This window comes from Danio aesculapii, chromosome 11, assembly GCF_903798145.1.
Source record: "Danio aesculapii chromosome 11, fDanAes4.1, whole genome shotgun sequence".
Taxonomy (NCBI): Eukaryota; Metazoa; Chordata; class Actinopteri; order Cypriniformes; family Danionidae; genus Danio; species Danio aesculapii.
Genome location: NC_079445.1, coordinates 37,540,739 through 37,554,211, shown reverse-complemented (window position 1 = coordinate 37,554,211; position 13,473 = coordinate 37,540,739). Strand labels below are relative to the sequence as shown.

The following is a 13,473-nucleotide window of genomic DNA, read 5'->3' as shown; positions in this document are numbered from 1 at the left end:
CTTTTGTAAAGACGGCTAACAGATATTTTGAGGTGTTGCATGAAACATTACAGTTTTACCCTTTAACTGAGGTTGAGCTGTAATAAATTAAACGAATGGATTAATTCAATGAAATGCAATGCAGGGCGGCACGGTGGCTCAATGGTTAGCTCTGTCGGCTCACAGCATGAAGGTTGCTGGTTCGAGTCCCGGCTGGACAAGTTAGCATTTCTGTGTAGAGTTTGCATGTTCTCCCCGTGTTGGCGTGGGTTTCCTCTGAGTGCTCCGGTACATGCGGTATAAGTGAATTGAATAAACTAAATTGTCTGTAGTGTATGAGTGTGTGAATGAGAGTGTATGGGTGGTTCCCAATACTGGGTTGCAGCTGGAGTTGGCATCTGCTGTGTAAAACATATGCTTGAATAGTTGGTGGTTCATTCCACTGTGGCGACCTCTGAAATAGAGACAAAGCCGAAGGAAAATAAATGAATGAATGAATGAATGAATGAATGCAATGCAATTCAGTCCGAATGAATGAGATATTGAATGCAGTGCAGAACGATTTGCATGGTATTACTGTATATTCTTACCATTTCTGTTTCCTAATAGTAGTTTCACCTCTTGTGAAATTCTGTAAAAACATAATTTTTGCTTTGCAGTATAAATCAGGTTTCTCCTGGATATTCAGATGAAAGATTTCCTCTTTAAAAATGATTACTCGAGGGAAATCCTAACTCTCTGAGCTCTAATCGCATGTTCTGGAAGAAGGCCTTCATTTTCTTGCGCTGTGTAGGTCATTTCTGCACATAGACTACTGTATGCAACCATATCTCTCCTCCCACAGGAAGAAAAACACTAGTAATTTATACTAAGTTCCACAGTATTTTTGAACCATATTGTAAAGTGTATTATACTGTATATATTATAGTATGCAACACTGTGGCTCAGTTGTTAGCACTGTCGCCTCACAGCAAAAAGGTTGCTGGTTCGAGTCCCGGCTGAGGCAGTTGGCATTTCTGTATGAAGTTTGCATGTTCTCCCTGATCTTTCCTCCGGGTGCTCCGGTTTCCCCCGCAGTCCAAAGACATGCACTATAGGTGAATTGGATAAACTAAATTGTCCATAGTGTATGTGTCTGAATGAGTGTGTATGGGTGTTTCCCAGTACTGGGTTGCAGCTGGAATGGCATCCGCTTTGTAAAACATATGCTGGATAAGTTGGTGGTTCATTCCGCTGTGGCGACCCCTGATGAATAAAGGGACTAAGCTGAAGGAAAATGAATGAATGAATATTAAAGTATTTATTTACAGCTGTTTGTAATTGAATTCTACAGCATACTAGTATTAAGTAGTCTATAGTCAACTTATTATAAACTGTAATAAATACTGTAGCATACTTTAATTTTTACTACAGTAAACTCTGTCTGGTGTAATGGGCCAGTAATGGGCCATCTGTTTATATTAGCCTACTAGTTGAGGTATTACCAGCAGGAGCTATAGAATTACCACAGCAGATTAACTCAAGTAGGGTACTTTACTATGGCATGGTTAAAAAACACTATAGTATTTATTATAAATTACTATTGATGTATCACTATCATGCGGACAGTAGTTTGTTAATTATTAGAACACCCTTTCAGATACTGTAAATATCCTGACTGAATATCACAGCTGTTGTTTATACAAACCAACTACTGTATCATGTAATACCATATTACTTTAATACATTATTATTCACTGTGTCATCATTCTATAGTTTTTGGTGAGGCTGTTATGAAAATTTATATTGATAGACCCAATAAAAGAATGCAGCGACATTTGAGGACAATTATGTAAACATATTCTCACCCGTGCATAAACCAACTCTTTCCTACTCATGTGTTGTGTCGATATTTAATTTTAGTAATGTATTTTTATGTTTAAATTTGAAAGTGTCTCTTTGCTTGCTTTTTCTCACTTCACTCTAATTTGGTAGGCCACTGAAGGCTGATTGGCTAATGGTTGTTTGCTTGTTTAGCGTTAGCGTTTTAGATTTTAAAATTTTTCATCCATGGTCAGTCAGAGACAATATTCAAAAAATGAATATATATATATATATATATATATATATATATATATATATATATATATATATATATATATATATATATATATAAAATTAGACGGCAAATCAAATCAAAGTAGGCGGGGCTTCACTTTTGTCAGCTACCAAACTCCACTAGTATCTGGATGCAGCCTTTATGATTCAAGCTGAGATTGCATCACTCAGCGATGCAATGTCAGACACAATACACTGACTGTGACGGGTAGGGTTAGGGGTGGGGTTAGGTGAGCGCAATAAAAAAGCATTGGATGCAGCTCAGATTGCACTGCACCAGGTCTGCATCCAGACCTCACACACACTGGCTTTGATGCTTCAGGTTTTTTTTTTTTAACGGTCAAACCGTGTCTGGGGTAAGATGTAAGTAGCTAAAATATGTTATTTGATGACAGTTTTATGATTAAAAAAATTAAAATGACCAAAGGTATCATTATGTAGGCTATTACATTGATTTATGTGACGAGACAAGAAACATTTAGCCTAACTTTAGCTTGTTGTTTTCCGTTTTCAATATATCACTCACATAGCCTCCCTTTCTTTCATTAGTAGGCTATTCTAAAACATGGAAATAAGTGAAGAATATCTGAAACTGATTACAAAATGATTAGTTTTGTTCTGTTTTCTATTATGGGGCTACATATACAAAATTAACCCATATAGGTAGAAAAAACCCTACCAAACCTTTTTGAGTTTCTTTCTTCTGTTAAACACTTCGCTCTAAATTGGTGCTGAAAGCTGATTTGCTAGATTGTATTCGGTTGTTTGCTTGTTCAGCGTTTTAGATAAACCAAAACATCGCTGAGATGTGTAATTATTTTTAACATTTATAATTCATGGTCAGAACGAATGTTCAAACAGAAAAAATATATCATACAATACAATAATTAAATGTAAAAGAAATTTAAGACGTCAAATCAAATCAAAGTAGGCGGGGCTTCACTTTTGGCAGCTAGCAAACAGCGGCACACCTGGCTATGACGCTTCATTTTTTTAAAGGTCAAACCGTGTCTGAGGTAAGATGTAAGTAGCTAAATATTTATTTTCGACGACGTACGTTTTATGGCAAACATGTAAAATGATCAAAGGTGTCTAGTAGTGATGCAAAAACGACCGAAAGTTTGCCATTCTGAATTACAAACACTGAATGAATCAATATTTATGTGAGGAGATAAGAAACATTTAACTTTAGTTAGTTGTTTTCCGTTTTAGGCCCATATCACTCACATAACCTACCCATTCTCATTAGTTGGCTATTCTAAAACATGCAAATAAGTTAAGAATATCTGAAATTGATTATAAAATGATTAGTTTTTTTCTGTTTTCTTTTATGGGGCTTCAATAAAATTAAACCATATAGGTAGAAAAAAGCCTAGGCCTACTCATAACGTGATGAGACAAGAAACATTTCCGTTTTCAACATATTACGCATATACACTTATTAGTATTTTAATATATATATATACATTTTTATATGGACAAAATATAGAAAAGTAAAGAATGTGTCTATCTGTAATTGATTGTTGATTCGTTTTGTTCTGTTTTCTTTCATTGGGCTACCTTAATGTGTTAGTTCAACCACTATCCCTCAAGTCGGCTAATTCCCAAACCGTTTTGAGTTTCCTTCTTCTGTTAAACACACACACAAAAAAACTGTAGCAATTAACTTCCATAATAACAAAGACAAATACCATGGAAATAAATTATTACAGATTTTTAGCTTTCTTCAAAATATCTTCTTTTGTGTTCATCAAATGAACGAAACTCTTAGAAGTTTGGAACAAGTGAAGGAAGAGATGATAATTTTCATTTTTTGGTGATCTATATATCTCTTAGCCTATAAATTAATAAAACTTCTTTACTGATTTAATTCCTTTAAATAAATGTAAAACATATCTCCAATGTGTTCAAGATATTGTATCAATCGGTTTAGCTATTGTATATTAACTGTTTAAAATAAAAAGAGAAAGTAGTCTAAACCCGCATTGAGAGCAACTGAATAATGATTCAAGTGATTCCGTGAAGTGATCCATTTGAGCGATTCGATTCCTCAAATGATTCCGAGTCCTCGTCACCAAAGTGAGCTCGGTTTGTGCGTGCACAGTCAGAGGGGGAGTTCAGCTCATTTCACCGTTCACCGACGCCGCGTGACGTTAAAACACGGGCAGCGCGCGCGCCCAACGCGAGGAAAAGCTCTCGCGCTCTCTCACGCGCAAAACAACGAATGAATACTGATGAATCTGAATTCACCGTGTCAGATCGGACCCAAGCGTTTTAATCGATGTCGGAGTTTTATCTCTGGATATAAGCCGAATCATCATCATCATCATCATCCTCAGCTGAAAGGAAAGACCTCATCAAAGGTATGATATTCACGCAGCGGCCTGACGTTTTGCGGGTTAAAACGGATCTTTCTTAAACAAACATTCATTTCGCATCCGTGTCAGAGCCGGAAAGATGCTGATGATGCTGATGCAGAGGATTTTGCGCTCGTTTTGGACCCTGATGTTGTCACTGCTTGTCATAATCAGGCGTTTTTTAAAGAAATGAACAGTCGGTGAATGTGTAGACGCATCACAGCTGTTGGATCTGAACAGCTTCTAAGGAAGCGCACTGATTTGGCTGCTTTGAATATGAAAATTAATAGAGCATTTTATATTCGGAGACCAATAGTCCTGTTTTCCAATAGTCACGATACGCATGTCATCAAATGTTGTGCATTTACAATACTGTGAGACGTTAGAATGATGATATGTGTCTCAATCCTACAAGATAGTTTTAGCTCTAACGTGGAAACAAACCAAACAATGTTTTATTGTATATATTTGTCTCCTTTTTGTAAATTATAAAGTCATTAAGGAGCTATATTTCATTATCAGTGTTCAACATTGTCATGCATGACGTCTGAATGAAAAATATACCTAATACATTAGCCAATGCTGACAAGGATAACAGTGCATTTAATAACCTATTTGATTAGTGTTAAGATTTATTATATATATACACAATGACAAGCAGAGCATTGGCTTGTATTTGGACATATTTGGATGCACTGTCTTAGGTTTTCACGATTCGATGGAAGACAAACGCTTACAGGGAAATGTATACAGGCGATATGACCTTTCCATGCATGTCTTCATTTCCTCTGCGGGGCCTAGTGGTTCAAGGACTCTGATGCATATGTGTGACATTTGTGCATCCCGTAATCCTGGATGTGTGCTTTTTTTTTTTGCTTGTATTTGATGATTTTGTTTTGCTGATGGTTGTGGATATTGTCTGTTTTTATGTGGGTAGTGTGATCCTCTGCCATTATGTATCTATTTGCAGGCTGGTATTCATTGGGTCACGCTACACGCATTGATTTTTCCACAGGCTGTAACTTTTTTTGTGTGTGTGTGTGACATTATCCTAATAATACCTCGGTCATTTAAGCAGCATGTTATGCTTTTCCTTCTTGCTTCTTGGTTTATTTATTTATTTTTGATCGCAGCACATTGTGTATGCTCCTCGTTGTCTTGTCACTAGAATTTTCAACAATGGATGCTCACAGTTTTGATAGATTTAAAGGACATGAAACACATGAAAGTGCTGATAATATTTCTATGTAAGTGTCAAATGTGTTATGTATTACTGAAATGTGGCAGTGACAAAATATAATAATGGGTAAAGCTCTACAATAAAGTAAAATTTTTAACAGTAGTTACACCGAAAAAAAAAACTCAAGCAGTACTTCATCCAATTAAATTTCTTTCATTTCAGTTTAATATTATTTGTTTTATTTTTCAGGTAATGTATTTTAAGTTCAAAACACAGTTAAAAATTTTTTTGATTAAGAGCTCAACTAAGAAATATTTATTTTGACCAATGTAAAATTTTAAGGTTGCTCACTCAGTAATTACCTGGCCCACAGCACTATAGCCAGGTGCATCATGGGAAATGGTTTAGAGTTAGTTATTGTGCTATATTAGTTAAAATACATGGGTTGTTTTGTTAAACTTTGTCCTAAGCCCAATATTTCATTTATTTATAAAATATTGGCCATCACCATCGACAAGGGTAGTGTGAAGCAACCTGGTGGTGCTGTTAAAGGCTGTTCATGTCGTGAGCTCAGAATAAAAAGTATTGATAGTGCTGTGTTCTCCTTGCTAACATGCTGTTAAGCGTAAATGCTCGCACCCTGCTAGATATTTAGAATAATTAAACAGTTTAATTACGTTATAGGAGCTCCAGTTGCCCACGTAAAGCATTTATTACAATATGGTGTGTACTTTCATGGACTTAAAAAATATTGTTTAAGGCAAATGATTTATTTTCTGTTGGCTCAAGTGAACAAATTTAGATGTGAAACCATTACCCAATTTATTTTATTGGATGAATTAACATTTTATGGAATTGTTGTTTTTATTAAAGCTATATCTTCTTGTGTAGAACAAAAAAAGAATTTAAATACATTGACTTTCTTCAACAAGACAAATATGCTTTGTACCAGGTTATATAAAATTGTTCTCATGGAGATAAAAAAAAATATTGTTTAAGGCAAATTATTTATTTTTCTATTGGGTCATAAAATTTAGATGTGAACCTTTAGCCTACATTTTTTTAATTGGATGAACGAAAGCTTTTTTCCAGTGTAAATTAACAATCGGCAATCAAATGTTTTAAATAAACGATTAAATAGTTGTAGTGCTATTACTCTTAGTTATTGTTAATTTTAACATTTACTAATTAATTTATGTGACAGTTTATAAGTAGAGTGATAGGTAACAATTTACAATAAGATTCGATTTGTAAACAGTAGCTAGTTACATAATATTATAGTTGACATGAGTTACCTATGAAAAATACTCCTAAAGCATTCATTTTGTTTACTTAATTTGTCATATGTTTATCTTTTATTTAACATTTACTAATTAATTATTAAAATAAAAACATTGTATCTCTTAATATTGTTTAATCTACCAGCGAACACAAACTAACAAGATGTATTTATATTAAAGGTCTACTATTACCATTCTTTTTTTGTACATAAATATATGTTAGCTGTGTGTGTACACAACAATTTGCTAATAGTAATCGTCCACCCACTCCTTTTTATATTAATGGTCCATAAATCAAAAAGAGAGTTTCAAAACATTTGCAATTTTCTCTCCAAATTGACATCACTTTAAAATAGTGTTGTCACGATAGTGGAATTGTAAACACGTCAGTTTCCTGCTAACATTTAAGCACTGTTGAGCGCGTTCTTAAACGGAGCTGATTTGCCTTTGCGTTCACATGCTCAACAGAAATGACTGTCATTGACCATGAAGGTCATCAGTTTACTGAACTCACCGCTGTTTACTTAGTGTAACTACAAATATACGGACACTGGAGTGTTTTAAAGCCCCGAAGATTCATCAGTGGATCACTCTTATGTCAGCTCATAGACAGGGCAGCTGTTCTTCATGGCTTTTAAACACTCCAGTGTCCCTGTATCTGTGTTTACACTTAGTCAACAGGGGTGAGTTCGGTGAACTGATGACCTTCATAGCCAATCAAAGTCATTTCTGTTGAGCAACGGCTAATCAGCTGTGTTTAAGAACGTGCTCAACAAAACTCAAATGTTAGCAGGAAATGGACTTTTTAAATTATGATTCAAGAGTTCACGCTTATATATTGTTTGATAATGATAGCAGGTTTGGCATGCTGTCCTGGGAGAGAACCCTGAGCTTGGAGATAATTGAGCCCAGGGCTCCCGCCTGGTCGATGAGCATGTAAGGGGAGTACGAGATCAGGTAGTTCTCGAGAGCTCCCCCTGGTAAAAGAAGAAAGGGGAAATGGGGTGGATGGGGGGATTCATCGGAAAACGAAGATAAGGGAGTAATTTTAGGTGGGATTCTTATAGTGAGTTTAGATTAATCTGATTGGCTAACTAATGATTGTAGATGAGAGCCCAGCTGCGGTCAATCATATAACGGATTCCTCTTAAAATTAGTTTGTGAAACTTCACTTAATATGATTAGTACTGAATTCCAGTATTGTGACAACACTACTTTAAAACAAACTCTGCCCTATTAAGTGGCAATGGAATCTGCCCTATTAGCTTAGCTCCTTCTCTAACTGAGCTGTACACAGTCCACCATGATTATGTCCTTGCTAGAATGTGTAAAACCTACATAGTAAGAACATACATTTTTTTAAAACTATGATATTCAGGTATTTTTATGTATTCAATTTCTAGTTTGGGGCAACACGGTGGCTCAGTGGTTAACACTGTCGCCTCACAGCAAGAAGGTCTCGGGTTCGAGTCCCGGCTGGGTCAGTTGGCATTTCTGTGTGTTTGCATGTTCTCCCTGTGTTGGAGTGGGTTTCCTCCTGGTGCTCCGGTTTCCCCTAACAGTCCAAAGACATGAGGTACAGGTGAATTGAATAAACGAAATTGGCTATAGTGTATGAGTGTGAATGAGTGTATGTATGTTACCCAGTACTGGGTTGCAGCTGGAAAGGCATCCGCTGTGTAAAATATATGCTGGATAAGCGACCCCTAATGAAGGGACTAAGCCGAAGGTAAATGAATGAATGAATTGGGTTTGGGTACACTAATGCATCTTAGTTTTAAAATGGCATTTTAGAACGAGAACGATCCACGTCCACACTGATGTTTCGTTAGCATTTCTGAAAACGCACATCACGTGATCACACACACACACACACACTCACTCTGTCATGTGCTGCAGCGTATGCATATATCTGAGCTCCAGCAGTCAGCAGGTGCTTTGAGCACAAAACCCCAGAGAGCAGTGCACGTCGGACAGTTTATGAAGGATGTACTGCTGAATCGCGTCTCCCTATAGTTGTTAAACGTGATATTTAATTCATCTTGTCTCTATCACACGACTCTTCTGTCTTTTGAATCTATCAGGTAACGTGTCACTAAACTGCTTCAATCTTTCGCTTTCACGCCTGTACTTAGTAATTTTAGTGAAAACCTCAGATTCTGTTGGTTGGTTCCTGTTGGTTGTGCAACTTTTTACCAACCAAGTTTGTCGACGCCATTTTAACGACACAGATCACTCTGCCTATTCATGCCAGAATCCTGTGGAAAAAGTGATGAACAGGTGGTAATTTGTGTGTAACTTTGGTTATGGGTAAAACAAAGACCATGTGGGTCAGGTAGTTGAAGCGATAAGCTACAAATAATTCATTAGTTATGAATTCATAAATAAATAATTCACCGCCTCCTACAACGACGATACCATTGTCCATCACGATGTATCACATTTGACCGTACGATGCCAAATTGGCGGACATCGCCCAACCCTAGAATGAATTTCTAGTTTGATTCAAATTAACTGCATCAACAGCACAGGATACAGTATTTTACATTGCTTTTCATTTTAATTCACAGACTGCAACCCCCACCACCAATCTATTTACTCTCTTAGACATAACGAATTGTTTATGTGGACTTTGTGTGTTTTTGACTACCATTTGATCATTTCGTACAATAAAACTAGGACTGCACTGAATTTTTGGCCGGAAAAAATGATCGGCTGGTTTTTAGGCTAAGCTGTTCCAACAGTGCCCAGTAGTGTTCAATGTTTCATTCCCTCCCTAGCCGTAGTCACAGTTCATTGTGAAGCAGCTTTCATACCAGATGTGGAAAGAGTTGCGCTATGAAACCCATTCATATCAGGGGCTTGCATTGCATATGGGTGTTTTGTTTCTGAACTGACCAAAGTTCAAAACAGCTCAATATTACGCTCTGTGTATATTCGGCTCTCGTACACATAACTGTGCATGAACTGCTCATGCTTACCGGAAAAGGCAAAGGCCACTCAAATAACCATCCCACAGGTCATTTCTATGTATTATATTTATTCCTACTGCTTGCAATAGCACTACTGTTCTGTTATGGCAATTCTTATAAATTATGCCTCGTTTAAACGTTTACTGTATGATATATAATTTCACTCTCAGTTAAATGTGGTTATGTTTATTGGTTTTTAAAAATGAGTATATTTTAAGTAAAATTTATTAAGTCTCGAAAAATTATATAATTTAATCAAATAATAAATAATTATTACATCAAGAATTTTTTATTTAGTATATATATATATAATTGTAATAGTCATGTGACATTCACTGACAGCTATGCCTATAGTTGTTCTCAGAAAATAGTAAATTCAATGACAAGGCATTAAAATGCATGCATATATAACACATTTTCATTATATTAACAAATGTTTGTTTTAAGGGCTGTAAAGGGCTCTGTCTCATCTGGAAAGTGGCAGAGCACTGTTGCCCAAATCTAGCATGTTAAAGTAAATGATCTGTGGTTTATTTTAAGTGGAAACGTCACAAACACATTATGTGGATATGGGACTTATAATAAGTCTGCTTAATTTTTATTAATTTAGCCAAATATTCTCTCTCTTGCTTATAGACAGACCCTTTTCACATTTCCGGGTTTCTCAGTAGCGGAAGGCCTCATAATATATATTTTTTTACAATCTTATTTGCTGAAATAATACAAGAAAACCACGATGGTGCTATCAAGACTTTCAAAAAAGGAAAACAATTGTGTGAGACTGATAACGGCTGCCAGAAGAGAAAATAATGTCACATTTACTCTCAGCCCCATAGATGCTGCATTGGAAACTCCTCGCATAAGCAGTAATTCGTTTTTTCTAATTTGATGCAAAGATGATATAATGCATTCATGAATACATATAAATGTTCATATGATTTAAAAAAAAATCTAAATATCAAAAACTTTCAAGGATTTAACATTAAATGCGTTAAATGCATCATAACAGGCTTATGAAAGGGTCCATTGTTTGTTAATGCCAAAAATTTAAGAGATCTTCAGTGTTACTGAATGTAGAACAAGATATATGTGCTTTTAAATTAATAATGAATTTAACTAGATCTAATGCTCCTTCATAAAATATTAATATGGCATGTAAATTATATGTGCCACATTTAAACTGTTTTTGACATGAAAGGGACTTATATTAGTATTATTAAGTAACTATCATAGTTTTATGAAATAGTTTTTTTATGGTTTAATTCTGTTAATTTTTAGTAATTGTATAGTTCAAACATATTAATAAATTTTGAAGTAATTAATTTTAGTGCTGGGCCGATAAACAATATTTATATCGAATCGTGATAACATTTATATCAGTAACAATGATAAGCTCTGGACTATTTTTACTCTATATTGATCTACTGTAAGAGCCGATTACACAGCAGAAATGTGCAACAATGGGAATCTAGAAGTGTGCTGATATTTGAGATGTACCAAATTTTCGGCCATTGAAAATTTATTGGCCAAATAATATGTTATGCCACTTAATAGACCCACTAATTTTTGTGGCTTGAGTCATTGTTGGGAGACTCTTTTAAATCTGGAAGCATTAACAACTTATATTAAAATGTATATCGTTATCGTTTAATTCATTTAATTTTAGTTATTTAAGTTAAACTACATGAAAATGAGACGTATTTCCTAGCTGAAATAGAATAGGCCAAAATTTTAGTTAATGATAAATGATATTGACCCTGATTTAGATGAAGTATTCCCTTCGGGTGTTTTTGGTGCCCACATCTTTTACATGATATACTGCTCCTGAACCTTGTTTGAGACACTGGCCTTTGGACCCAAAGACATACAGTATGCATCTTTTAGTCTTACACCCACATTGTTGCATAATATAATGTAGCGCTGAAGGAAGTCACTGCACAGCCTCCCACCATATTCTCTGCGCTTTCTCGCTTTTTTCCTCTTTCAGACCACATGCATGGTTTAACTCTCCTCTCTGTCTTTTCACAGAGGCAAATTATGCCAGCAGTACCAGAGTCCCTGTCTCTGGTGACGTGCCAGCCTGTTGGTGAGATCCTCCGCTCCAGCGCCCACCCCTGTGCCCTCTCCCCTGGCAGGCCCATGCTGGTGGACGCCCCGCTCAGGCCCACGCCCGCACCATGAGCGCCAACGGCCCTGCTCCGCCTGCTGCGACTCCTGCCGCGCCCCCAGCAGCTGCCGTGCCTGTACCTTCGGTGGTACCGGTCGGATCGCTGGCCCAGAAGAAGCGGGCGCAGTATGCCAAGAGCAAAAAACAGGGCAGTTCGGCCAATACGCGGCCACAGAGAGCTCTCTTCTGCCTCAACCTCAACAACCCCATCCGCCGGGCCTGTATCAGCCTTGTGGAATGGAAGTATCCTTTACTGTTTGTAAAACTGTCAAGATCAGCTATAATATTAAAGTAATAGTGATTTTTCTGGCATTATTTACTCACCTTATACTTGTTTCAAATCTATAGGAGTTTCTTTCTGTGGTTGCACACAAAAAAGGTATGAGAAATGTTGGAAACCTGTAACCATTGAGTTTCATAGTATTTGTTTTTTCCTACTATAAAAGTCAGTGGTTACATATTTTCAGCTTTCCTCAAAATATCTTTTATGTTCAACAGAAGAAGGAAACTCATAAAGGTTTTTTCTTTTTTTTCTATTTGTTTTTTAAGTATTTCCCAAATAATGTTTGACAGAGCAAGGAAATTTTCACAGTATGTCTGATAATATTTTTTCTTCTTGAGAAAGTCTTATTTGTTTTATTTAGGCTAGAATAAATGCAGTTTTTAGTTTAAAATAAACATTTTAAGGTTAAAATTACTAGCCCCTTTAAGCTATATTTTATCGATAGTCTACAGAACAAACCATTGTTATACAATAACTTGCCTAATTACCCTAACCTGCCTAGTTAACCTAATTAACCTAGTTAAGCCTTTAAATGTCACTTTAAGCTGTATAGAAGAGTCTTAAAAATATCTAGTCAAATATTATTTACTGTCATCATGGCAAAGGTAAAATAAATCAGTTATTAGAAATGAATTATTAAAACTATTATGTTTAGAAATGTGTTGATAAAATCTTCTCTGTTAAACAGAAAAAAAATAAACTGGAGGGCTAATAATTCTGACTTCAACTGTATACTCAACAATCATTTGTCAGCTGCACACCATAAAGCCAGTTTCATACTATTTAGTCTGTAAATTACCCCAAAATACAGGTTTGTGTGAAAAGTTTTTGTCATTATTAAGGTCTTATTATCAGACATACCACTTGAGGCAGATTAAATTTTAATTTATGGGCGAATGATAGGTGCATCCTAAATCGCATACTTAAGCACTATTCTACGCCATTTTGTAGTATAAATAGACACTGAAAACTCACTTTAATTACCTGGATGATGCACTTATTCAACCGGTAAAATGAAGTGTGGACTGTTGGACACTTTACGCACTCAATGACCGCAGCTTTGCTCATGTGGCGGAAGGGGCGAAGCAATCGGGTGCACATGTTGGATTACTTTATTTGTTTTGGATTGTGAAAGCAAAATTCTCCTACGAGAGTTAT

The 13,473-nt window shown here is 35.9% G+C and overlaps 1 protein-coding gene across 1 annotated transcript in view; it reads left to right on the top strand.

Annotated features, from left to right (window-relative positions):
- Positions 1-11,910: 11,910 nt before the first annotated feature.
- cacna1da (calcium channel, voltage-dependent, L type, alpha 1D subunit, a) overlaps positions 11,911-13,473 on the top strand; it is a 173,469-nt gene continuing 171,906 nt past the window's right edge. The window contains exon 1 of the mRNA XM_056468396.1: positions 11,911-12,275. Within this exon, the coding sequence (XP_056324371.1) occupies positions 12,043-12,275 (233 nt within the window). The 5' untranslated portion in view covers positions 11,911-12,042. The remainder of the gene's footprint in view (positions 12,276-13,473) is intronic.